The sequence below is a fragment of the Cygnus atratus genome, chromosome 1 (genome assembly GCF_013377495.2).
Source record: "Cygnus atratus isolate AKBS03 ecotype Queensland, Australia chromosome 1, CAtr_DNAZoo_HiC_assembly, whole genome shotgun sequence".
Taxonomy (NCBI): domain Eukaryota; kingdom Metazoa; phylum Chordata; class Aves; order Anseriformes; family Anatidae; genus Cygnus; species Cygnus atratus.
Window position 1 is genome coordinate 208084916 of NC_066362.1, and position 25743 is coordinate 208110658.

At 69.9% G+C, this 25743-nt stretch overlaps 2 protein-coding genes across 2 annotated transcripts; both read left to right on the plus strand.

Annotated features, from left to right (window-relative positions):
* Positions 1-1066: 1066 nt before the first annotated feature.
* LOC126913553 (uncharacterized) lies at positions 1067-1789 on the plus strand (the record flags this gene model as incomplete). Its single annotated transcript, XM_050715056.1, has 1 exon — positions 1067-1789. A coding segment is annotated over one exon (723 nt), but the record flags the coding sequence as incomplete, so codon positions are not given.
* A 3188-nt stretch (positions 1790-4977) lies between these two features.
* On the plus strand, positions 4978-25434 carry NUMA1 (nuclear mitotic apparatus protein 1). The gene is made up of 26 exons (XM_035569493.2): positions 4978-5067; positions 8853-8925; positions 9503-9591; positions 10728-10807; positions 11420-11502; positions 11705-11785; positions 11910-11994; positions 12700-12829; positions 13364-13521; positions 14204-14321; positions 15196-15313; positions 15604-15744; positions 15909-16031; positions 16481-20035; positions 20543-20584; positions 21704-21772; positions 21937-22047; positions 22142-22360; positions 22455-22612; positions 22715-22961; positions 23036-23315; positions 23409-23545; positions 23663-23878; positions 24165-24275; positions 24388-24555; positions 24844-25434. Exons 2-26 carry the CDS (start codon positions 8884-8886, stop codon positions 24877-24879), a joined length of 6597 nt encoding a protein of 2198 aa, XP_035425386.1. The 5' UTR covers positions 4978-5067; positions 8853-8883; the 3' UTR covers positions 24880-25434.
* The last annotated feature ends 309 nt before the right edge of the window (positions 25435-25743 follow it).

Below are 25743 nucleotides of genomic sequence, written 5' to 3' on the forward strand. Positions count from 1 at the left end.
AACCCCATGGGGACCCCCGCCCCAAGGGGACCCATCCCCACGGGGGCCCCACCAGCCGCCCGCGGCCCCCCCCCCGCGACCCCCCAGCCATATGGGGACCCCCACCCCACGTGGACCCCCAGCCCCACAGAGATCCCCAACCCCAAGGGGACCCCAAACCTCCACGGGGACCCCCGCCCCAAGGGGACCCCAACCCCACAGGGACCCTCAGCCCCACAGGGATCCCCCAACCCCAAGGGGGCCCCCAGCCCCCTCGGGGACCCCCAGCCCCACTCCCAGCCCCCGGGAGGACGCAACAGACCTGACCCGCGGGGCTAAGGGCAAGACCCACGTTAGCGCTGGGAGGGGGGCGGTGGGGGTTCCGGACCCCCAGCATCACGACCCGGGGGGGGGTCGGGGGGGGGTCGGGGGGGGCGGTTGCCACCGCTGAACGCTGTGCTTCCAGTTCCGCCCCTTGTTGCCAAGTTGAACCTATGCAGTTAGAGGCGTCCTGGCAGTCCTCCCACCACTGCTCGCATCGTCCTCGCGGCCACAGACGGCTACGTGCAGGATGCGCTCCCCGGCGCCAGCTCGAGTCCGCCTGCGGGGCCAGGGGCTTGGCACGCCCGACCCCGAGACCCCCCCAGTCCCACCCCCAATCCCCCCCCCCGATCCCCCCCCCGGATTCCCCCCTCCCCGAATCCCCCTCCCCCAATCCCCCCCCCCGAATCCCCTCTCCCCAAATCCCCCCCCGAATTCCAATCCCCCCCCCAATCTCCCTCCCCCACAATCCCCCTCCCACGAATCCCCCCCCCCGAATCCCCCCCCCCCGGATCCCCCCCCCGAATCCCCCTCCCCAATCCCCCTCCCCCAATCCCCCTCATCCCAAACTCCCCTCCCAACTCCCCCTCCCCAATCCACCTCCCCAATCATCCCCCTCCTCCCAACTCCCCCCCCCGATCCTCCCCCTCCCCGAATCCCCCCCCCCGAATCTCCCCCTCCCCGAATCCCCCCTCCCCCGAGATCCCCCCCCGAATCCCCCCCCCGAATCCACCCCGACCCCCGCCCCCTCCCCCCCCCCCCTCCCCCCCCCCCCAAACCCTCCCCCTCCCCCCCCCCGCCCCCCCCCCCCCTCCCCCCCCACCCCCCCCCCCCCCCCCCCCCCCCCCCCCCCCCCCACCCCCCCCCCCCCCCCCCCCCCCCCCCCCCCCCCCCCCCCCAACCCCCCCTCCCCCCTCCCCCTCCCCCCCCCCCCCCCCCCCCCCCCCCCCCCCCCCCACCCCCCCCCCCCCCCCCCCCCCCCCCCCCCCCCCCCCCCCCCTCCCCCCCTCCCCCCACCCCCTCCCCCCCCCCCCCCCCCCCCCCCTCCCCCCCCCCCCCCCCCCACCCCCACCCCCCCCCCCCCCCCCCCCCCCCCCCCCCCCCCCCCCCCCCCCCCCCCCCCCCCCCCCCCCCCCCCCCCCCCCCCCCCCCCCCCCACCCCCCCCCCCTCCCCCCCCCCCCCCCCCCCCCCCCCCCCCCCCCCCCCCCCCCCCCCCCCCCCCCCCCCCCCCCCCCCCCCCCCCCCCCCCCCCCCCCCCCCCCCCCCCCCCCCCCCCCCCCCCCCCCCCCCCCCCCCCCCCCCCCCCCTCCCCCCCCCCCCCCCCCACCCCCCCCCCCCCCCCCCCCCCCCCCCCACCCCCCCCCCCCCCCCCCCCCACCCCCCCTCCCCCCCTCCCCCCCCCCCCCCCCCCCCCCACCCCCCTCCCCCCCCCCCCCCCCACCCCCCCCCCCCCCCCCCCCCCCCCTCCCATCCCCCCCCCCCCCCCCCCCCCCCCCCCCCCCCCCCCACCCCCCCCCCCCCCTCCCCCCCCCCCCCCCCCCCCCCCCCCCCCCCCCCCCCAACCCCCCCCCCCCCCCCCCCCCCCCCCCCCCCCCTCCCCCCCCCCAACTCCCCCCCCCACCCCCCCCCCCCCAACTCCCCCCCCCCCCCCCCCCCCCCCCCCCCACCCCTCCCCCCCCCCAAACTCACCCCCCCCCCCCTCCCCCCCCCCCCCCCCCCCCCCCCCCCCCCTCCACACTCCCCCCCCCCTCCCTCCCCCCCCCCCCCCCCCCCCCCACTTCCCCCCCCCACCCCCTCCCCCCCCCCCCCCCCCCCCCCCCCCCAACTCCCCCCCCCCCCCCCCTCCCACCCCCCCCCCCAACTCCCCCCCCCCCCCCCCCCACTCCCCCACCCCCCCCCCCCCTCCCCCCCCCCCCCCCCCAACCCCCCCCCCCCCCCCCCCCCCCCTCCCTCCCCCCCCCCCCCCCCCCCCCCCCCCCCCCCCCCCCCCCCCCCCCCCCCCCCAACCCCCCCCCCCCCTCCCCCCCCCCCCCCCCTCCCCCCCCCCCCCCCCCCCCCCCCCCCCCCCCCCCTCCCCCTCCCCAACTCCCCCCCCACCTCTCCCCCCCCCCACCCTCCCCCTCCCCAACTCCCCCCTCCCCACTCCTCTCCCCCCCCCCCTCCCCCCCTCCCCCCCCCCAACCCCCCCCCCCCCCAACCCCCCCCCCCCCCAACTCCCCCTCCCCGGGGCGGGGGGGTGCCAGGCGCTCAGCACCCCCTGGGACCCGCACCGAGGGGGTCCGGCGAGGGTACCCGAGGGGGGTCCGGGGGCGGGCCGAGCAGCGGCGCCGAGCTCACCTGCCCGTAGAGCAACCCCTCGGGGCCGGGGCTGCTCTTGTGGTGCGTGGCGTCCATGCAGACGTTGAGCAGCACGAGTCCCGCGCCGACGCCAGCGCGCCAGCAGCGCCAGCGGGGCCAGCGGGGCCCAGGGGGCCCCCATCGCCCTGCCGGGGGGGGTGTGTGTTGGGGGGGGGAACACGCGGGGACGCCGGGGACGGCAGCGGGACGACGGTCCCAGTCCCCGTCCCCCCCCCCCCCCCAGTGCCGGTGCGGGGACAAAAAGTCCCGAGCCGCACGTGGCGGCGCCCCGACGCGTGGCGGTTGGCACCGGGCCACGGCGCGGCGCGAAACCCTTGGCCGCCGATCGTTGGGTCGGTGACGGGCACGGGGGCAGGATCTGGCCCCCCCCCGGCCGTGCCCGTGACCCCGGTGACCCCGCGGCCCTGCCAGTGCGTGGCGGTGTCACGCAGGTCCCCGCGGCTGGCAGTGGGGCAGGGGAGGGAGAGCCCTGGGGGGGTCCCTGAGGGCCCCGGGGGGGATCCCGGTGCATGGGGGGGTCCTGGCGTGTGTGGGGGGGTCCCGGTACATGCGGGCATCCCAGTGCCCGGGGGGGGGGCCTGGTGCCTGGGAGGGGTCACAAAAGCCCCGGGGGGGTCCTTGGGGGGGGGGGTCCCAAGGGCCCCGGGGGAGTCCCGGTGCATGGGGGGGGTCCCTAGAGTCCCCGGGGGGGTCCTGGTGTGAGGATGGGGTCCTGAGATGGGGTTCCTGGGGGTACTGAGAGCCCCAGGGGGGTCCGCTGCTGGGGGGGGGTCCCAGTGCCCGGGGGGGCCCAGTGTGTGTGGGGGGTCCTGAGAGCCCCGGGGAGGGTCCCAGTGTGTGGGGGGTCCCGGTGTGGGGGGCAGTCCCGGAGAGCCCCGGGGGGGTCCTGCTGCATGGGGGGGTCCTGGTGCCTTGGGGGGGGCGGACCCCGAGAGCCCTGGGGGGGTCCTGGTGCATGGGGGTTCAGGGCGCCCAGGGGTCCTGGTGCATGGGGGGCTCCCGAGAGTCCCTGGGGGGGGGGTCCCGGTGTGTGTGGGGGGTCCTGATGTGTGGGGGGGGGCCCAGTGCCTGGGGGTCCCAAGAGCCCCAGGGGGGGTCCCAGTGCATGGGGGGGGTCTTGAGAGCCGGGGGGGGGAGGTCCCGGTGCATGGGGGGGGTCCTGCTGCGGGGGGGGGGGGGGGGGTCCCGGTCCCCCGAGAGGGGGTCTCGGTGCGTGGGGGGTCCCCGCCGCCCCCTGCCCCCCCCAGGGTGCTGTCAGATGCCCCCAGAGGTCCCCGCAGTCCCCGGGGGTCCCCACAGCCCCTCCCCCCCCCCCGTGGGTCGCGGACACCCCCGTCCTGCCCCGGGGGAGCTCCCCCGCGGCTGCCGGGGCCTGCGGGGAGCTGCGCAGAGGCCGGAGCCGGGCTCTCGCCAGGGGTGCCCAGGGCCAGGAGCAGAGGCCCCGGGCCCAGCCTGGAGCCCGGGAGGTGCCCTCTGGGCCCCAGGCAGCACTGCTGTGCCGGGCGGGCGCCGGAGCCCTGGCACAGGCTGCCCGGAGAGGGGCTGGGGGCTCCTCCGCGGGGTCTCCAGCAGCCGCCGGGACGTGGGGCTGGGCGAGCGGCTCCGGGATCCCAGGGTTTGGGGGATCACAGGGACATGGGGGTGCCTGCAGCTCACCGTGTCCCAGCACTCAGCACGGCGCAGGGCTGCTGCGGGCTCACTCCTTTTGCTTTCCACCGCTGCTTCTCTCCGCAGCCCCCCCGCTGCACCCCTGGGATGGATTTAGAGGAGAGGCTTCGGCTCGGGTCCCCGGGGGGCTGCGGAGCCCCCGGCCGGGTTCAGGTGGCTCTCAGGATGGTGCTTTACACCGTGACGTTCCCCTTGGCTGGCTGCTGTCCTGTGACTGCCCACGTCCTCAAGCCTGTGGCTCTGGGGTCGGGGACGTTTCCAAACTGAGCGAGGAGGCAGGGGAAGGCGAGGGGCTGCTTCGCTCAGCGCAGAAAATCACTTTTACCCATTTCCGTGCTTTAAACCCCAAACCGCCAGGTCTCGAGGCCGCTGCGGGGCCCCAGCACCCTCTTGCCGAGGGTCCCCACGCACCCCCAGGGCCGGTCCCCCCACGCTGCCCCCATCCCACGGCCCCACGGGGAGGCCCCCGATGGGCGGGGGGCTTCCTTTGCCCCCTTCCCTCCCCGCACGGAGCCGGCGGCTTTTTGTGCCGTGCGCCTTTAACGAGCGCAGCCCTGCCGTGACGTGGGGTGGCCGCGGGCCAGGAAGGGGAACCATCTCCTGCCAGCCCCGGCCGAAACCCAACACAACTTTTTCTTTTGTGCAGGGCCGCTCGCCGCCCCGGCCTCAGAGGGGTTGGGGGGGGGCGCACACGGATGGCGGAGTGACGACGAGGCACGGGTGGCGGCCGTAGCGCTCCGGTAAGGCCCGAACAAAGACTTTGTCCGGCTTCCGTGGTTGTTCTGAACGGGGCTGGGGGGGGGCGAGGAGGAGGAGGAGGAAGAGGAGGAGGAGGAGGAGGCGGTGGCGGGGGGCAGCCCGTGGCTCCCGGCCCGGTGCAGCCCCCCCCTGGACCCCCGCCCTCGGCACCGCCGCGTCCCCGAGGTGCGAACGCGGGGCTGGGGCGCGCGGCCAAGTTGCGCTCGCCAACATCCGGGAGCTCGGCCGCCTGCACGGGGCGGCTCTGCCCGCGTGCCCCCCCCCCCCCCGCCGCTGCCAGCCCCGGGCACCAGCCCCCCGTGTCCGTGGGGCCGTCCGGCGTGGGGCTGGGGGCGACACCAAGCACTTTCTGTGGGGCGGGGGGCTCAGGGTGCGCGTCCCCCCCCCCCTCCCCGGCCCTACGCGCGCGGCTCCTTGGCTCACTGTGAAGCCCGGAGGAAGGCGCCCGCTTGCGTAACGCCGTGTTTTGACTGGAGCGGGCGCTGGGGGGGGGACAGCAGGGGACGACGCCGTGGGGACGTCCCCGTGCCCCCGCCGGGGCTCAGCACCCCCAGCCCCTTGGGTTTCCCCCATCTGGTCCCCGGGGCAGGGAAGGAGCCGTGCAGCCTTCGCGTTCGCGCTGCTCAGCCCCGCGGTCGTTCCCCCCCCCCCCCCGGCTGCCTTCATGCGGAGCCCGACGTCTTCCTGCAGCGGGCCCGCGTTCACGGGGGGCTCTGTGCTGCCGTCGGAGGGGTCGAGAGGGGGAAGGGGGTCGAGGAAGGGGGTCAAGGGTGGAAGAGCCCCGGCAGCCGTGCCCGCAGAGCCGCCCCGCTCCCGGAATGCTGGAGCTGGGGGGTGAGCGGCTCGGGGGCTGCGTTCGCGCTCGGCAAGAGGAACTTTGGATGGTGCCGGGGCCAGATCCTGCCCCGGGAGTGCTGATGCTCCCCGGGGCTGCCGGGATGGAGAAAGCCTCCCGTGCCCCCGCCGTCCGTCCGTCCGTGCGCAGGGGAGGTGCGTGCCTCAGCCGCGGGGACGAGCTGTTTTTAGCCCAACTCCTGCGCCTGGAGCCGGGGGGGCTCCTTCCTCCCCAGCGCCCGGAGCTCCGGCCAAGCCCGGGCAGGCTGCAGGTGCTTCGTGTCTCCGAGCAGCCCGAGCCGCGGCGCCTGGGCTGCCTTAAAATATCAGCGGCGGCCGAAGCTTCCGGGGATGGTCGGGGCTGGGTCTGGGCTCCCGGCGGCGTTATCCTGCGGATTTCTGCGGGGATTTGGTGCCTGGATGAGCCTCTGGACCGGCTGGTGAGGGGTCAGGGTGCGATAGGGAGCATCCCCGGGGCAGCAGCCCCAGTGCAGCACCGGGAGGGACACGGCGGTGGTGAAGAACCGGGGCATGGAGAGGGCCCTGGAGCACCAGGCGCCGTGCTGCCCGGGCACGGCCACTCGCCCTGTCCCTCCTTCCAGGCTCCGATATCGGGGACCCCTCCCCAGGTGGGTTTTTTCTGGGTTATTTCTGGCCCTGCTCAGCCCCCACCGGCACCCCGTGGCAGGGTTGTCGGGGTGGCACCGGGGACGGCAGAGGCAAAGGTCGCCGCGGGGGGAGCTGGCAGCGCTCCCGCGTCCCTGCCGCCGGCCCTCCGCACGTCGGCACCGCCACAGCCGCGGGGACGTCCCGGCTGGCGGCCTCCCCGCGCTCCTTCCAGCCCCTGCTGCCGTCCCACGGGACCGGGGGCAGCCCTGTGCCCTCCCCGCGTCCGGCAAGGAGCTCAGGGCAGGGCACAGCGGAGGAATTCCTGATGTGAAACGAGAGACGGGCGTCCCGAGGTCGGATCCTGCCCAGCCGAGCCTCGGCCTTGCCGCTCGCCTGGGGAGCAGCGGGCTCCGTGGGGAGCAGGGAGCCTGGCGGGGACACCTGGGGGCTGCCAGCATGGCCCCGGGGTCCTGGCACCGCAGCAGGGTGCTGCCAGCCCGGGGACACGGGGACGGGGACGGGGAGAGCAGAGCCCGCGTGCTGCTGGCACCGGCGCGCCCCGGCAGGAGCGGGGAGGACGACGGTGCTCGGGGAGCTCGCAGCGGGCCGGGCAGCAACCCGCAGGACCTTGGCACCGTCCCGAAGGCAGGGCTGGCTCTGAGCCCCACCAGCCCGGTGGGTTTGCTCGTTTTGTGTGGTTTTTTTCCCCTTTTTCCTTCCCCGTTACACCTACAGAAGCTCTGCTCTCCCCGTCTCCGGGACAGCCGTGCCTCCGGGCGCTGTGCCGGCCTCTCCCCGAGCGCGGATAGCTTCCCAGCTCTGAGCCGTGCCGCTTTTCTCTTGACGCTGAGACTTGGGTTTCCTAGAGGGAGCCGGAGCCGGCCTGGGGTGCTGGGGCTCCCCGATAGATGCTATCTCCACGAGGGCAGCACCGGCCGCGGCGAGGAGGCTGCTGCAGCGCCGAGATAGCCCCCGCTGCCGGGGGCAGGGACAGGCAGCGCCCAGGACCCGGGGGGACGGAGCCGTGACCCGTGACCGGGCTGATTTACGCCACCGGGGCGAGACCTGAAAGACAGGCCGGGCTGGAAGGCGGCTTCCTGCGGCAGGGAGCGGGGCTGGGGCAGCGCGGCCGTGGCGCAAGGCTCGGGCGGCCGGCCCCGTGGGACGGGGACAGCGCGGGGCGAGGGCGCCGGGGGACGTGCCGGCAGTGGCACCACCGTCACCAGCAGGTTCTGGCTTGGGAGCCGAAGCAGCCTTCCCTGGATGCTGTGCAGGCCTCGGTGTTGCGCGCCAGATGTTCAATTTCTCCTGAAAAGCTGGCGGTGAGCGGGGGGGAAGGAGGGGAAGGAGGGCACGGAAGGAGGCGCTGGAAATGTTGGGAGGTGCGGGAGGGCCGGGGCACCCAGACGGGCTCTCGCCCGGCACGCCAGACCCTCCGTGCTTGGCAGAGGCCCCGCGGCTCGCCGCCGGGTTTCTCCCTCGTCGGAGCCCCTGGGAGGCGGAGCGGCCCCGTGCCTGCGGCGGGGACGGGTCCTGGGATCCTGCCACAGCGAGGGCGGCGGCGGCAGAGCCGGGGCTCCGGGTGCAGCCTCTCGCTGGCCTCCCGAGCTCGGGAAGTTCGTGGGAAGGCTCCCCGCTCCCCAGCAGCGGGCTCCTAGAGGAGGAAACGACGGAGCCTCTGTGCAAACGTCCCCGGATCTCAGCGAGGAGACCCAGGCGGCCCCGGCCGCCGGTGCCGTTCCCCTCCTCGTGCCCGTCCCCAGCACGCCGAGCGGAGCCGAGGGCGCCCGGGCACCGCCGCGGCTGGCACCGGGCTCCTGGCTGCACCTGGGCGCTGCCGTGCGGAGGCGCCGAGCTGCTCTCCCGGCCGCGCGTTCCCCGGGGAATTTAGGTCACCCGACTACAATTGCTGCTCTGTGCTGTCGCTTGGCCGCCGGCGGCTCCCCCCGCACCCCCTCCGCCGCCGCCGTCCCCTCGCGACGTGAGGCTGGGAGCGTCCCTCCCGGCCTGCCTCGGGGACGCTCGTGCTCGAGCGCTGCTCCGGGCGCTCCGACCCACGGCGGGGGGACAGCCGGGGACAGGGAGGCAGGGAGCCCAGCGCCCCGCTGTTTCTCCAGCCCCGCTGTTTCTTGCTTCTCCGGACCGAAAATGAGGATGCCGGCTGCTGCCCCCGGTAACACAGCGCGTCGGGCAGAGGGCAGATCCTGCTTCGGCAGGCACCGGTGCCCGGCGTCACGTGCAGGCTGTGCAGGAATGTAATTGCTACGTGTGGCCTTTAATTGCCTTTTTTTTTTTTTTTTCCCTCCTCCGTTGGCATTCCTAGGTCCGGGCAGCGATCCGGCAGCCTCGCAGAGATGCCTCTCCACGCCACGAGAGCCGCGGCTCTCCTCACTTGGGTAACGCATCGCCGCGCCCCGGAGCGGCTCTGCGGGTGGGGGCGGTGCTGGGGGGCTCAGCTGCTGCCCCTGCGGGTGGTGCCGTCCGGGCTGGGGACCCTCCATCAGCAGCTCGACGCCGGGGCTGGTCACGGTGGGGTTTGTAGGAGGGGGCTCGCTCCTGCTGAGCAGCCCAAAATGCTGGGAGGGCTCGGTCCAGCCGTGGAAACCGGCCGGGAGGGCACGGCCGGCGTGGAAGGCAGGAGGAGCTGGGCCATAAACGTCCTGCGGGTCCTGCCTCGTAAATCACAGAATGGTTTGGGTGGGAAGGGACCTTAAAGAGCATCCACAGACAGGGACAAAGCCGTGCCGTGTCTGAGCGAAGCATCACCGTGACGAACGGGATGCGTGCCAGCCTGTCCCGATGGGGGCTGCCCAGGGATCGGGTGCGGGCATTGCCTCCGTTTGTCCTGGCGGGGCACTGGGAAGGGCGGGGGGTCTCTGTGCCACCAGCACTGGTCCCACTGGTGGGGGAGGCGGGGGTGTTGTGGCGCGGCTGCTGGGCTGCTGCCTTCTCACCGTCTCGTCCCCCTCCCAGGTGAACAGCACCAAGGTGTGCGCAGATCCCCTCGGGGACCTCTCACAGCTCCAGGACTGCCGCGTTTTCATCCAGATCATCAACGAAATGTGAGTCCCGGGGGCTCTCCTGGCCGCACGCGTGCTCCTCCGTAAAGGGAAGCTTATGCGGTTCCTCTGCTGCGTGGGCGAGGAAACAGCCGGCGAGTTGTCCTGAGCCTCAGCCTGGGGGTCCCGAGGAAGCTCAGGGTCTGTGCAGCAGCTTAAGGAGCGGCAGCTCTGCCCCGTGGCGCTGTCCTGATGGCTCTCGGGGACCTGGGGGCTGCTCCTGAGCACGAGGTGCGGGGCCGTGCTCGGGGCAGGGATGGAGGAACTCCAGTCCCGGGAGCTGCTCTTGTCCCCTGTGAGCGGGGCTGACTAAAAGCTGTAAACCACAGCGGGTGCTGGAGCTAGGACGGGGCACGCGCTTAATTAGCGACCCGGCGAGGCGCTGGGGGGGGCGGCTGCGAGGCTGCGCCCCGGCCGAGCACCGCTCGGAGCCTGCCTGCTATAATTAACTGCAGCGCGGTGTAACGAGAGCCTGCTCCGAGCGGGGCGCTGAGGGCGCTGGGCGGGCAGGAGGGAGCTGGGGTATATTTAGCCGGACCTGCTCAACCTCCCCAGCCCGAGCTCTGGCTGGGATTAGCGGGGATCACCGGGGTGTGCTCAGCAGGCAGCCGGCCCGACCCGACCGCGGCTTGGGAAGGGGGTGGTGGCAGGGAGGGCGTCGCAGGGGCTGCCCCGAGGGTGAGCTGCCTTTGGTCGGAGGGGGCCGGGAGATCCCACGGCACCGGGGAATGGGAAATCCTCGTGTCTGCACCTTCCCCAGCAAGTCCCCGCGTCTGGCGGTCTGAGAGCAGCCGAGGGTTCGGAAGCGATCCCAGCGGAGCGCGGGCTGGCGCGGGTCTTAGGCACGTGGCCTCCGTTTGTGTTGGCTGCCGCTGAGCAAAAGCCTGATCTTGGACCAGAGCCATGGCAGGGGCAGCCTCAGTTCCCCCCTTAAATCCAGCGCGGGCTCCAGGGCGGGGGGCAGAGGTGCGTGGGGCTCACTCGCCCACACAGTTCTGGCGCGGTGAGGGATTGCTCGCCTCGCTACCGAGGTGGCCCCGGGAAACCCCCTGCTTGCAAGGAGCTGCCTCTCCGTGAAGGCAGCCTTTGTTCAGCCTCGCCGTAAAGCTCTAACGCGGCCCGCCTGCGCTCTCTTGCAGCCACAAGACCGAGGAGGGGCAGTCTGCCCTGGAGCAGCCCCTGCCGGAGCGAGCAGCCTTCATCCGCAGCTTTCTGCAGAGTAAGAGCCTGCGCCGAGGGGCGCAGCAGCCCCGTCCCCACCTCCGCCAGGGCTCGGTGCTGTGCCTGCACACACCACGGGCAGCGGGTGACCCCAGCTGCACCGCCAGCTCTGCTCGGTGCAGGCAGGGCTGCCCAAATCCAATCTGGGAAGTCCTTGCTGGCCAAATCCAGCTGGGGAATACTCACCGCAGGAGGGGCGCTGGGCGCGGAGATGCCGTGCCCCACCTCGCAGCACAGCAGCTGGGCCGGTGCTGGTGGTGGAGCAGCAAAAGGCACAGAGCGATCCCGAGGGTGGTCAGAGGGCTGAGTGCGAGGGGGAAAAACCCAGCCACGGGTAACACCAGGGGCTGTGCGCTGGTGGCTCAGCTCCATGGCGCAGCCCCACTGGTGCCTCGCCGCCTGGGCCCCTTCTCCAAGGGCGAGCATCCACGGTGCCCCTCGGAGCGAGCCCCTGGCCTGGGGGTGATGGACACCCGCCGAGGGGTGGTGGGTGACGTATCCCACCACGAAGCTGTTCCCAGCGATCCGTCTCCCTCCTCCTCCCTCTGCTGCTCGTCCCCAGTCGGTGGCAGGGCCCCAGCGTGACTGGAGATCCCATTTCGTGTTGCAGAGCTCTGCAAGCACAAATCGACCACAGAGAACCTGGTGTCAGCGCAGAAGCTCCTGGAGGGAGAAGAGCTGGAGTTGGCCAAGGTACCGCCGTGCCTAAGGGGTCCTCTGTCCCGGATCGAGTCCCTGCTGCCACGTACCAAGCGTGGGGTCTGGAAGGGACAGCCGTGTCCCGGGGGCCCCGAGATGGGGGGGCTGCACCCCAGGGTGCCGAGCGGCTCGGGGGCCAAACCTGCACGTGGCTGGTGCTGCCTGGATCCTCTCCCGATGCTCTGCCTCGTTGCAGGTGGCCGTGCTGCTGCTGTACCACAGCTCCATGAGCAGCAAGAGCTCTGGGGACTGGAACGAGTTCGACTACCAGACCCAGGTACTGCCCTGGTGCCAGCAAGGGGCCGGGTGGGCGCCCGCCCGCGTCCCCCGCAGCCAGCACCAGCCCCTCGGTCCCAGAGCTGCCGCAGGGCAGCTGCTAACCCCCGGCTCCTCTGGCGCAGGTCGAGCTGGCAAACATCCTCAGGTTCGTGCTGGACAACGAGGAGAGCCTGACTGAGAACCTGGAGGCGTTTCTGCAGAGGAGAGGTGAGCGCGGTGCCCAGCGCAGTGCCCACCCCACGAGCCTGTGCTGCGGGCACCGATGGGCTGGTGGTAGATGAACCTTGTGCAGGGAGAGCAGGCTGTCAGACGTGGGTTTTTCCTAGCTGGCGTCTGTGCAGCACCTTGTTAACAGTGAAAGGTTATTTGTCTTTGTTGTGGCAATGTCCAGACGCCAGCAGGGTGGCACAGAGACAGGCCCTAACTTCTGCAGCGGGGTGAGATATTGCAAGTGCTGCGCGCTGCCCGGCTCCTGTGCTGCTAGCATCTGAGCAGCACAGGTGGCTTTTTTCTAGAGCATAAAAACTTCTGTTTTTTCCCCCGTTTGCACTGCTCTAGCTGCCAACCTGTGAGAGCAGCAACGCCACTCGGAGCCCACGGCCCCGGGCTGCTGCCTGTCGCACTGAGCGCTACAAAAGCATCCCATTAGGGGACAAAGCGCAGCCTTGTCTCCCCTGAGAACAGGCCCTTGGGGACGGAGCTGGGGGGCCGGGCACATTCCCGCTGTGTGGGTGGAGGGGGGCAGGAGGGATGTGAGGGCTGTTCCAGCTTTTTGGCCGGGCTGATCCGTCCCGGAGGGAGCCTGCGGTCACCTGGGCGTTCAGAGCTGAGGCTCCACCTCTGCAAACCCTCCCGGTGTGAGCACGAAGCCCGTGCCCTACCCCTCACCTGCCCCTCGCTCCCGTGTTCCAGCACCGCAGCCCTCGCCCGGCGCGTGCAGCAGCGGCTCGGAGGAGCGCTCGCCGGGGCTCCCCCACCCGCAGGCGCGCGAGGTGCGCTTCCTGGAGCTGCAGAAGGTCGCCTCCTCCTCCGGCATCAACAGGTACGTACCGGGGGGGGAGAATGGACAATGGGACCCACAAGTGTCCTTGGGGTGCACCCACACACCCCTAGAAGGGCCCCTGCTTGCCACGGTGCTCTCCTGGTGCAGGCACCTTGGGCTCGGCGTTGTGATGTATGGTTGTGAGCCGTGGCCAGGCTGCTCTGTGCTGCTCTTACCCCAGTTATTCTTTGGCTCTGCAGCTAGCACAGACGCTTCCCAGAGCAGGTCGTGGTCCCCTCCTGTCCTGGGGTGGCTTGAGGAGGGCCAGGCTTGCATCGCTGCTGGCATTCTGGCAGCAAATGTTAAATCTCCACTTCTGGAGCACGCTGACTGCTCTGCGACAGGCTCTGGCAGCAGTGGAAAGGGGAAGGACGCTTTGTCCCGGAGCTGGCTTCGTACCCCCGGGCTAGAGGCTGGCGCTGGGCTGGGACAGGGGGATTCCTGCTCGGGTGGTGGCATCGCAGCGGGTCTGGGAGCACCGGGAGCACCTCCCTGCCCCTCCGGATAACCGAGCGAGGCGTTGTGGTCCCGCAGCATCCTGCCCGGCCCGCCGGCCTCGCCCGTGGGGGACGTCATGCAGACCCCCCAGTTCCAGCTGAGGCGGCTGAAGAAGCAGCTGGCTGTGGAGAGGGACAACCGGGACGAGCTGGAGCTGGAGCTGGCAGAGAACCGCAAGCTCATCACGGAAAAGGGTCAGTAGCTGGCGGGGCGTCCTGGGGTGCGGGGGGGGTCTCTGGGACTGAGACCTCCTGTGGGTTCTGGGACTTGCTGTAACAGCTCTGACCCCCTGCACCCTGTGCTTGGGCATGGTCTGTCCTGCTGGACCCCAGGTGAGTGCAGCCTGCGGTTTTGGGGCTTTTCTGCTGTCCCAAGCAGACCGGGCACCTTGGGGCTGGCCGTGCCTCTGTGGGGCCACGGCTGCACCAAGGAGCCTTGCCTGTTAGCCTGGAACAAAACGTGCTGCAGAGAGCGGTGCTGGGGGGAGCCAAGGCAGCTCCAGCACTGTCATAACAATTCCGAGCAGGCAGATCTTGGAGGTTGCTGTTGGTCCTGCTGCCAAATGGCTGGGAACAGGCTGGCAGGCGTAGCAGCCTTCCCACCCACGTCTCCAACGCTCTCTGCGCTGGGGATTTCCCATGGCGCGTACGGACGGCGGGTTCCTCCTTCCCTCTTACGTCCCCTCATATATCCTGAGCAACAGAAGGCACCTGGAGCTATGCTGGTGCCCCATGGCGGTGTTGCCAGCCTGGCTCCTGTGTCCTCGCTCAGTGTTTTCTGAGAGCTGGGGGGAGGACAGAGCTCCTGCCCTGCTGCCGGGGCCGTGCAGCAGGAGATGGTAACGCGCCCGTTTTCACCTCCCTTCTCTCGCCGCAGAGGCGCAGATCACCATGATGCAGCACCGGATCGATCGCTTGACTCTGCTCAACGAGAGGCAAGCTGCCGACCAGCTGGAGCCCAAGGAGATGGAGGAGCTGAGGGAGAAGAACGAGAGGTAACGCCCCGGGGGCTTCTGCCGCCCGCCTGCTGGGCCACTCCTCGGCACTCACACGTCCTTCGGCTCCGTGCTGTCCGTCTTTTCCCTGGTAATACACAAGCCAGGGCTGAGAGCATACCTTTCTGCTGGTCTCGGCCACTTCTGCACATCAGCAGCCAGTTCCTTTATGGGAAAAGGGCACACTGCCCCAAATGTAGCCCTCCAGAAGAGGCTACAGCCTACGGAGGCTTCCCCAGCTCTGGGAGAGGCTCTGTGTCCCTGAAAGCTTTCGGGAAGATATTGGATGCTGTTTCCCAAAGGTTTGCGTTGCTGGAGCCCAGCCGTTGTGTTTGGTGCAGGAATCTTCAGCACAGGCCACCCAGCTCATGACGGGCTGCAGCTAAGTGAGCCCAGAACTGCTTTTGGCCTGAAACTCTGAAGCTAATGGCAGTGGATGGAGCTCTTGACCCTTTCCCCTTCCCCAGCTGCTCGCCCACAAGTTTGATCAGATCTGAACTGGGCTTGAAAGTCGCCTGCTGTGCTGTCCCAGTCCCTGCCCTGTCCCTTTTCCAGTCGTGTGCTTGCTTGGGAAGGACACCCAGCTCCAGCCTGGGGGGGTGATCCTTTGTTTGATGTGTTTTACACTGCAGAGGGCTAGCTGCCTCTCCCTTCGGCTCAGAGTGCTCAGGGCCCTGCAGAACACAACCCCTTGCCCCGGCCCTGCTCCACCTGGCAGCACCAGGACCCAGCTTTGGGCTGGGTTTATTACGGTGCTCTCTCACTGTCACACAGTACACTGGGTACCTTCCCCAGCAATACCCAGCAGCGTCAGCCCAGCGGTGCCCTCACCTGTCCTGCTCCTGCCAGCCCGTAACGCTCTCCTCTCCCGCAGCCTGCTGGTGCGCTTGCACGAGGCCCTGAAGCAGTGCCAGGACCTGAAGACCGAGAAAGGCCAGATGGATCGGAAGATCAACCAGCTCTCCGAGGAGAACGGGGACCTTTCCTTCAAGGTACGGAGGAGCGCTGTCCCCAGATTTGTATCCCTGCACCCCTCAGACCAAGGGCAACACCAACTTTAAAAATTAAGGCTGTGTTCGCTGTGCTTCCCACGGCTCAGTGGGCACCAGCTACATTTTGGCTTTGGCCTCCCCAGTCTCTAAGGGACGTTGCCCACATCTGGTGCCTTGGATGCAGGGTGGCTGACGAAGCCCCGTGAGCACCCAGGATTTGGGATGGCCCTGGCTGTTTCCGTGCGGGGTGAGCTCAGACTAACTGCTGCCTGCCCTGCTTCCCTCCGCAGCTGCGGGAGATCGCCAGCCACCTGGTGCAGCTGCAGGACGCCCTGAACGAGCTCTCCCAGGAGCACAACGCCGCCCTGACGCAGTCCCAGGAAAAGCAGGCACAGCTGGAGGGCGAGCTGCGGGCTGCCCTGCAGGAGAAGGTGAGGCTCTGGGGCTGCTCCAGCGACCAGCAGTGAGGCTGCGGCCATCACGCCGGTGACAAAGCACGTGACGAGGCTGTCAGAAAGCTCGCAGAAAAAAGCTCGGTGACTGCCCCTGGTTGCCCTGCCTTCTGCGTGGCTCCATCACCCGTCTCTGTCCCCAGAAATGCCTGGAGGAGAAGATCGAGATTCTCCAGGGGAAGATTTCCCTCCTGGAGGACCAGCTGGCCAAGCTGGGGGACCGCAGCACGCAGGAGAAGGGCGAGGTCATGGGCGACATCCTGAAGGTACAGACAGATCTCCTGTAAGGAGAGCCGGCCCATAACTCCTCCGGCTGTGGAGCAGTGCCCAGCAAAGCCTGCCCCGGCGTGGGGAGGGGGCAGAGGGGACAGAGCTGGGTGCTGTCTGTGGGTGCCGTGGGGCTGAGCACCCCGTGCACGTGTTTGGGAACAGCTCCCCGCATTGCTGCCAGCTGCCCCAGCCCCAGTAGCGCAGGGCAGCTGGGGATGGAGCTGCATCCATGTGGTGGAAAAAGGAGTTTGCTCTCAGAAATGGCCCAAGGCGTTTGAAGGCAGGGCTCGTGGGGGTGCGGTGGGCTCAGGGAGGGAGGGAGGGAGGGAACGTGCCCGGCTGCTCCTGCTGGCATGAAGCTCTTGTGAAACTGTTGGGTACCGCTTGAGTAACGTCTGGGATGTTTTTGTTTTCTTTTTTTCCTCCTTCCTCTTCCCTCTGCCAGCTGGAAGAGCTAAAGCAGGAGGTGTCCAGCCTCACCGCCCAAGTGATCGAGCTCCAGGCCTCCATCCTGCGCCTGGAGGAGGAGAAGAGCCAGCGGGAGGCAGCCCTGCAGGCCGAGCGCAGCCGCTTCGAGGAGGAGAAGCTCCAGCTCGGCGGGCTCATCGCCAGCCTCCAGAGCTCCCTCGCCGAGCTGCGCCTGGCCAAGGAGCAGCTGGAGCAGGACCTGCAGGCGCAGGAGGCGCGCCTGACGGCCCAGGTGGACGCGCTGACGGCCGAGGTGGAGAAGCTGAACGGCTTCCTGCTGCAGAGGGAGCAGGAGGCGGCCAGGCTGCAGCAGCAGGTGGAGCAGGAGCGGGCGCAGGCGGAGGACCTGCAGCGCCGGGAGCAAGCCTCGCAGGAGGCCATCGCCGGGCTGAGCCGCCGCGTGGAGCAGCTGAGCGGCAGCCTGAAGCACAGCGAGGAGAAGCTGGCGCGGGTCACGCAGGAGATGGAAGGGGAAGCCAGGCAGCTGGCTGCCCTTGGCGCCGAGTGCGAGAAAGCCGCCCAGGAGAGGGACGCGGCCCTGCAGGAGCTGCAGCGCTTCCAGCAGGCCAAGGAGGCGCAGCTGTTAGCCCTGAGCGGCCAGCTGCAGAGCCTGGAGAAAGCCCGAGAGGCCTGCCAAGCCTCGTCCCTGGAAATGCAGCAGGAGAAGGCTGAGTTGAGCCAGAAGGTCCGCGAGCTGGAAGGCCGTGTGCTGGAGCTCACCGCCCAGTGCCAGCAGAGCACGGCCCAGGTGGGGACGGCTGAGGCGCTGAAAGCCCAGCTGCGAGAGCTGGAGGGCAAGCTGAAGGAGAGCCAGCAGAAGCTGGCCGACAGGGAGAAGGTGGCCAAGGAGAACGCGCGCCTGCAGGAGCGGCTGCTCTTCCTGGAGGAGTCGGTGCGAAACACCGAGGGCATCCTGGAGGACGAGAAGAGGAGGGCGGCCGAGAGCCTGGAGGGGAACCTGGCCAGGATAGCGGAGCTGGAGTCGGAGAGGCAGCAGCTTGCGCAGCGCCGCGACCAGGCGCTGCAGGAGAGGGACGAGGAGCTGGCGAGGAGGCAGGGGCTGGAGGCGCAGCTGCAGCAGCTGGGCGAGGAGTGCAGGGAGAAGACGGCGGCGCTGCAGCAGCAGCTGGCAGAGGCGTCCTCGGCTGCCAAGGGGGAGGAAGGAGAGCGCGGGAGGCTGGAGGAGAGGATGAGGGTGCTGAGCAGGGAGCACGGCCAGGCCTGCCAGCAGCTGCAGGCCAAGCAGGAGAAGGTGGAAGAGCTGGAGGCCCAAGCGAAGCGCCTGGCCAGCGAGCACCAGGACCGGCTGGCCGCGCTCCAGGCCGACTTGTCCAGCGCCTGGGCGCAGGCGAAGGAGAAGGAGGGCGAGGGGCAGAAGCTGAGGGCCGACGTCTCCGCCCTGCAGGAGAAGGTGGCGACCTCCGAGCGAGCGGCGGCCGAGCGCGTGGCTCAGCTGGAGGCGGAGGTGCGGCGGGCGACCGAGGCGCTCGAGGGCGTCTCCAAGGAGTTGTCCGAGGAGAAGCTCAAGCGCAAGGAGCTCGAAGCCACGGCCAGGCACCGCGGGGAGCAGGAGAGCGAGAGGCTGCGGGAGCGGGAGCGCGAGGCAGAGCGGCTGGCCGGCGAGGTGGCGCGGCTGAGCGCGGGGCTGGAGGAGGCACTGCAGAAGCACGGGCAGGACCTGGCGCGCCGGGACGAGGAGGCGAAGCGCCTGCAGAAGGAGCTGGAGCAAGCCAAGGCGGACTGCGCCGCCGAGAAAGCCCGCAAAGCAGAGCTGGAGGTGCAGCTGCAGAACTCCATCAACGAGCAGAGGGTGGAGCGGTCGGCGCACCAGGAGGAGCTGGCCCGCTCCCTGGAGCTCATCGAGGAGAAGGAGGGCGAGCTGGATGAGCTGCGGCTGAAGAATGTCTCGCGGGGCGAGGAGCTGAGAGACCTGCAGAAGACGGTCAGCAAGCTGAAGGGGGAGCTCGCCTCGGTGGAGGCGGTGAAGGAGCGGGCTTCCAAGATGGACAACGAGCTGCAGGGCTTCCTGGGGGCTGCCAGGGCCCGCGACGCCGAGATGGACAGCATCAAGGCTGTTTACTCAAAGGAGGTGTCCCTCAAAAGCTTGGAGGAGAAGATCCGCCACAGAGAGCAGGAATCCAGCTCAAGTCAAGACCTGTACCAGGAGAAGCTGAAAGAGGCTCAGACGCTGAGTTTGGAGGTGGAGAAGCTGGAGCAGAGGTGCCGGGAACAGCAGGACACTATCGCTGCGCTGGAGAAGGCGGCGGCCGAGGCCCGGGCTGCTGCATCCCAGCACCAGCAAGCGGAGCTGGAGGCCTCGAGGAGGGAGGCGGCTCAGCACAAGGAGAAGGCCTCGGAGCTGCAGAAGCTGCTGGAGGCCGCGCGATCAGCCCAAGCTCTGCAGGACGGCGCCGTGGAGACGCTGAGGAAAGAGCTGCAGGACAAGGGCAAAGAGCTGTCCCAGAGCAGGAACGCCATCGCCGCGGCGGAGAAGGAGCTGGCGTCCCTCCGCGCCTCGGCTCAGGAGAAGGGCAGGTCGGAGGAGAGCTGGAAGGAGCAGATCTCCCAGTGCATCCAGGAGATGGAGAGGAAGAACAGCCTGATCGGCAGCCTGGAGCACGAGGTGTCCATCCTGCACCGGCAGGTCACCGAGAAGGAGGGGGAGAGCAAGGAGCTGAAGCGCCTGATCGTGGCCGAGTCGGAGAAGAGCAAGAAGCTGGAAGAGCGGCTGCGGGTGCTGCAGGCGGAGATGGCCACCGCCGCCTCGCGGGCGGCCGAGAGGTGCTCGCTGATGAAGGTGGAGGTGCAGCGGTGCCAGGAGGAGATGGAGAAGCAGCGGCTGACCATCGAGGCCCTGAAGAGGGACCGCCACTGCCAAAGCGAACGCGAGGAAGAGCTCCGGCAGGAGGTGAAGGTCTGCCAGGACAAGTACTTCCAGAAGGAGCAGCTCCTCTCCTCCCTGCAGCAGGAGCTCAGCAGCGCCCAGGCGCTGGCCGGCGAGCTGGTGCCGCTCAAGCACCTCTGCCAGCAGCTGCAGGCTGAGCGAGCCTCCCTGGAGAGCAAGCACCGCGACGACCTGGAGCAGAGGGCGAAAGCCGCCGGCGTGCTGCAGGCAGAGCTCGCCCGGAGCAAGCTGGAGGCGGCCGAGGTGCCGGCCCTGCGGGAGAGGGCGGCGGAGCAGGAGCGGGCGCTGCAGCGGCTGCAGAAGGAGGCGGCGAGCTACGCCGAGCGGCTGGCGGGGCTGCAGCAGGCCAACGCCAGGCTGGCCGAGGAGAACCGGGGGCTGAGCGAGACCTCGAGCCGCGGGCAGCAGCGGCTGGACGCGGAGCTGGGCCAGGCGAGGGAGAAGCACGCGCGGGAGCTGGAGCGGCTGCGGCTGGAGTCGGAGAAGCTCGTGGCGGGCAGCCGGCAGGAGGTCGAGGAGGTGGCGAAGAAGCTGGAGGCGATGAGCAATAAGTACGAGAACGCCAAGGTGAAGGTGCTGGAGGAGAGGCAGAAGTTCCAGGAGGAGAGGCAGAAGCTGATGTCTCAGGTAAGGGGCTCGCGGACCTCCCTGCTCGGGTGCCCGATGCGGGTTGGGGGAGTGCAGGCAGAGCCTGGTGGGGAAGGGGCTCATCTGGCCCCCGCCTCAGTCTCACTTTTCCTGGCTGTGAGGCTGCTCTGGGCAGCTCTGTCCCACTGAGGGAACGTCAGCTCCTCCAGAGCCTTGCCCCTCGCTTACTGGCAGGGCTCTGGTGGCTTCCAGCCACGTTGGCTGCCCGTGAACTTGCTCACCAAAAGCCACTGCCCTCCGCAGCCAGGGCTCTGCTCCCGCACCACCCCTTTAGTTCCTAAGCTGGGGGGGTTTCTTAGGGCCCAGGTTCACAGAGGTACACAGGAAATTGAAGTGTCAGCAGGGCTTGGATCTCCTACGCACCTATGGGTCCTCCTTAGCCTGGGCTGCTTGGCGTGGGAGCTGGGGGGTCTGGCCCCGCGAGGGGCAGCGTGCCCTGCGCCCGTGATGTGCTCACTTCTGCCTTTTGTGCTCGCCCCGTGACAGGTGGAGCAGCTAGAGGTATTTCAGAAAGAGCAAGCTAAGCAGGTAACGCATGCGAAGTGCCGGCTGCTTAAACGGTGACGGTGCATGGCCCTGGCCGCTTCCCAGCAGAGCCACCTCCTTGTGAACTGTTTGCAGCGGGGACCCTGCTGCGGGGTGTCCCCGGAGCGCGTGCCGCAGGCGCTGCTTTGCTCCAGGTCTCTGGGCTCGCGCATCCGCCCCGTGGGGAGTAGGAACAGGGGCCCACAAATCCTCAGCTCGGAGCTGCCTTGTCCTCAGAGAGGAGGTGCTGGCGAGCTGGAACACCCCTTTTTTTCCACCCTCTTTAACCGAGGGGGGCAGGCTGACACTGGGAGGAGAGCGCTGAGGTTGCACAAAACACAGACTTGGCTGGAGATGCCTTTTTTTTAATTATTATTTTTTAAGCAGCGCCCATCTCGGAGCCAGCACTTGGGAACCGCTGCTGCTCGAGCAGATGTGGCCGATGCCCGCTCCAGAGGCTGCCCCCAGCCCCTGCCCCACATGTGGCCAGGAGCCTGTGGGGCCAAGAGGGGCCATCGGCTTGTGGGAGGGACAAAGCATCCCTATCCTCACCCCTGTCCCCTTCCCCAGCCCCCGGTGCTGCCACAGGACGCCCAGCCTGGCTGCGCACGGGGCGAGCTGGAGGCAGCCGTCCCGGTCCCTCGGGGGAACGCCTTGTGCCCGGGGTGGCAACAGCCCCTTGGAGCCCCGTGCTGAAATTTGGCATGGAGCAGCCCCGCGGGGCTGGGCCTCCTGCTGCTTTATCCCGCAGCAAACGGTTGGCAGCGGAGATGGTTCCTCCAGCTGAGGGCGCAGGGGGATGCGGTGCCGCGTGCCGTGCTGCGCCCCGTCTCCTCTCGTCCTCCCCGCTGAGGGGTCTCGGTTTGCTTCTAGTGCCTGGCGGCTCTGTGCTTGTAGAGCAAAGCTCTTCCCCGCAGGGACTAACATAGGGCAGCCCTAAGCTGCCTCCCTCGAGTCCGCTAACCGACACGCAGGGTGCTGGGCGCGGGGTGCTGGGAGCCGTCCTGCGCACCGGGGCCGTGGGAGGGAGGAATTCACAACCGGGGCTGGTTGTGGCAGGGGGAGGTTTGTGGCCGGGAGCCCTGTGCCCGGGGCTGGTGTAACAAATCCGTGCCCTTCCAGGTGGAGGAGCTGAATAAAAAGCTGACCCAGCACGAGAAGGCCACCCGCACCCAGCAGCAGCGAGTTAAGGTAAGTCGACAGGGACCTGAAGCTGTGTCCTGAGCCGGGCTGTCTCCGGTGAGCCCCGTGGCTCTTGGTGGCCTCTTCGGCTCCCCGAGAGCTGTGGCTGTGCTGCTCGGGTGGCACAGGGATGGGGGCGGCTCTGACTCGCTGCCTTCCCTCCCCACGAGCAGGTGCTGGAAGGGGAGCTGCAGACCGAGGCCACCCGCCAGCAGGAGAAGGTGGCCGAGCTGCAGGAGCAGCTGGCCCAGAAGGAGCAGGCAGCCGAGCACTACAAAGCCCAGGTAGGCTGCGAGCCGGCACCGCCACCCCCAGCCCTGCCCTGCCCTGTGGGAGGCTCGATGGGCTGCAGGTTTTCTTCCTTCTGCTTCTTCCTAGATGGAGAAGGCGAAAACTCACTACGACGCAAAGAAGCAGCAGAACCAGGACCTGGTGGAGAAGCTGAAGGCGATGGAGCAGCTGCAGAAGGAGAACGTGGAGCTCAGGACGGAGTCGGAGAGGCTGGCCAAGGAGCTGCAGCAGAGCGTCCTGCAGGCCAAGGAGTCAGAGCTGAACTGCAGGAACCTCACCAGCCAGGTCCGCAGCCTGGAGGCTCAGGTGGGCACGGCGCGGCGGGGCTTTGCCTTCCTCCTCCTCCTCCTCCTCCTCCTCCTCGCCTCGCAGGGCCTGCCTCTCACTGCTCCTCTTCCAGGTGGAGTTTGCCGATCGGCAGCTGCGGGAGCTCGGCAAGTTCCAGGTGACGGCGGACACGCTGAAGAGCCGGGAAGGCTTCCGTGAAAAGCCCGCCGACCTCAGCACCGACAGCCTCGACCTCAGCCTCGACGAGCTGCAGCCGCTCAACTCCACCAGGTAACGCTCTCCGCGGCTCGGAGGGCCCGGTTCTGCTGCCAGCATCACAAACTCTGGCTCCTGGTGGCAAACCCTCGCGTCGTCCTCCCCCCTGTCCCGCAGGAAGGCTGCCCGCTCGCAGTCGGAGGCCTCGGCCGTGCCAGACAGCGCGGAGTCGCGGGCGTCCCAGCGGCTGCCCCGCAAGGTGGAGTCCCTGGAGAGCCTCTACTTCACGCCCATCCCCAGCCGCACGCAGTCCAAGCTGGAGGGCAGCGCCAGCTCCCTGGGCGACCTCTCCCTCGACTCGGGCTGCAGGACCCGCTCGGCGCGGCGCCGCACCACGCAGATCATCAACATCACCATGACGAAAGTGAGGGCACGGCACGACGCAGCGCGGCCCGGGGGCTCGCCGTGGGCTCTGACCCTGGTTTTCTCCTCTCCCAGAAAGAGCCCAAGACGGAGGAACCGCTCAGCGCAGACACGTCCTTTTGCAGCGTCCGCTCGGAGCAGCCCCAAAAAGCCGCCCCGGGCAAGGGCCGGCTGCGCTCGGCCACCTCTGCCCGTTCCCTCGCCAGCTTCCCCTCGCAGGAATCCCTCGCCAAGCCCGAGACCTCCTCCCCGCAGGAGACCCCCGGCCACTCGGCGCTGCTCAGCCTCCCCGGCTACCGGCCGGCCACGCGCAGCTCCCTGAGGCGCTCGCAGGCGGGCAGCAGCTCCAGCCTGGGTGAGTCGGGGCAGGGGGATGCTGCTGGGGGGGGGGCTGGGGGCTGCGCCTTGCCACCCCCCCCCCCCCCAGCCCTCACCGCTTCGGTTTTAGGCCGGAGCAGCATCTACCTGGGGACGTGCCAGGATGAGCCGGAGCAGCTGGACGACTGGAACCGCATCGCCGAGCTGCAGCAGCGCAACCGCGCCTGCCCGCCCCACCTGAAGACCTGCTACCCCCTGGAGAGCCGGGTAAGGGGGGAGTTTGGGGCTGCCCCGTCCCCGTCCCTGTCCCCGCTGTGTCTGGAGGCCGGTGCTGGAGCGCGGCTGGCCCCCAGGGCAGCCCCCTCAGCATCTCCCCCTCCTCAGCCCTCCAACTCGCTGGGCACCATCACCGACGAGGAGATGAAGACGGGCGACCCCAAGGAGACGCTGCGGCGCGCCAGCATGCAGCCCGCGCAGATCGCCGAGAGCACGGCCGCCCGCCGCAGCACCCTGAGCGCGGGCTGGGCCGGGGGCATCACCACCCGGCAGCAGCGCAAGCGGCTCTCGGATGAGTCCCACCAGGGCCCCGACACCCCTGAGGTGAGCAGAGACCCTGGGCCCACCGCAGGCACCCCCAGGAGCCGGAGGAACTGGGGGTGCTGCCAGGGACCTGGTTATGGCTGCGCATGGGGACCCCTGGGGCCAGTGCCTCCTGTGGGACAGGGCTGGCGCACGAGGGGGGGGCAGCTCCGAGCCCTTCTGCCTCCCCGCGTGCCCCCCCAGGCTCTGCTGCTGTCACTCCTCTCCTTGTGGTCTGCTCCCAGGGATGTGGTCCCACGGGCCTGGCCCCCAGCTGAGGTCCCCCCCCTTGTCCCCTCTCTTCCAGTCTAAGAAGCCCGTCAGCTGCTTCCCGCGCCCCCAGACCCCCCGGGACCGCAGCGAGCGGCGCAGCTCCCAGGTCAGCCGGCGGAGCGAGCAGCAGGCACCCAGCAAGCAGGCGAGTGGGGCCGTGGGGGCTGGAGAGCAGAGGAGGGGGGGCCAGGACCCCCCTGGGACCCCCCCCCCCATCCTGCCCAGAGCTCCTCACAGCCCCACGTCCTCCCCCGCAGGCCGAGAGGCGCCAGTCGATGGCGTTCAGCATCCTCAACACCCCGAAGAAGCTGGGGAACAGCCTCCTGCGCCGGGCCGCCGGCCGCAAAGCCACCCCCAAGAACTCGCCCCACGGCACCACGCGCCGCTCGCCCCGCATCGCCTCCGCCAAGTCCCCCAAGGGCAAGGTGGGCGGGGGGGGGGGGGTCCCTGAGCCCCCCCGGGGCGTGGGGAGGGGAAGCACAAGCTCACCCCACGCCCCTGCTATGGGGCACGTGAGCTGGAGAGAAAATGGCTGTGGGGCGCGGCCTCATCCCTGGCCCCGTTTCCGTGGGGCAATGGGACCGGGTCCTGCCGTCGGGGTGGGGTGGCCGTCCCCGCTGTGCCGTCGAGGCCGTGGGTGCAGGCACAGCTTCCTCCACTGCCCCCCCCCCCCCGGGGTGACCCCCCCCCCAACCCTCTGCTCTCTCTTCCAGGCCAGTCGCAGGGCGCTCAAGGACACCAAGTTCTGAGGTTCCCCAGCGCAGCGCCGCCAGCTCTGCCCGGACCCAGCCGCTGCCCCTCGCCTCTCCCTGCCAGCCCCAGCAGCACCGGGACCGGGAACAATGCCAGGGGTGCCTGGGGCCATCGCCCCCCCCCCCCCCCCCGACATTGCTCTGCATGCCCCAGTAACGCCGCTGAGCTGTGTGGGGGGCGTTTGCTCCCCCGGGCCACCTCCGTGCCCCTGCCCCGGCTCTGCTTTGCCCCAGGGCCACCCCCCCAGTCTCTGTGCATGGCCAAATCCTGCCCTGCCACAGGGGTTTGAACCCTCCCAGGGCTTGGGAGGGAAGGGGGGGGGGGGGGGGGGGGCTGGCCCAGCATCAGACTGGGGCAGAGCTGCCAGGGGTTTGGGAGCCCCTGGGGACCAGGGCGAGGGGAAGGGGACAGCCAGGCTGGGCAGGGCCACACACCCCCGGCGAGAACCTGGTTCCTTGCTGCCTGCTCTCACCCTGCCGGCACTCCTGGGGCAAGAGGAGACATTTTTAAAGTGTTTCTACTTGTAAATAAATTGTATTTTTCTCCTGCTGAGTCCTAGACTTGGTGTGTCCCAGCCCCGCTGCAGGGCCCGCTCTTTATGTGCGGCTGTGCTGGGTGGGTGCCGGGGGGGGGGGGGGCACGCACAGCTGCAGCATCCTCACCACCCCCTGGGGCTGGATCCAGATGTCCTGGGACCAGTACACAGTTGTACTGGTCCAATTTTCAGGGAAAAATGGGTGAAATCCTCCTCCTCCCTGCCACCGTGCCTGTGCCCGCCTGCTGTGCCGCGTTCCCTCCAGGCAGTGCTCACCTGGGGCCTCGCTGTTGTGCCCAAGCAGACGCAGAGGGGTTTTTGTTTT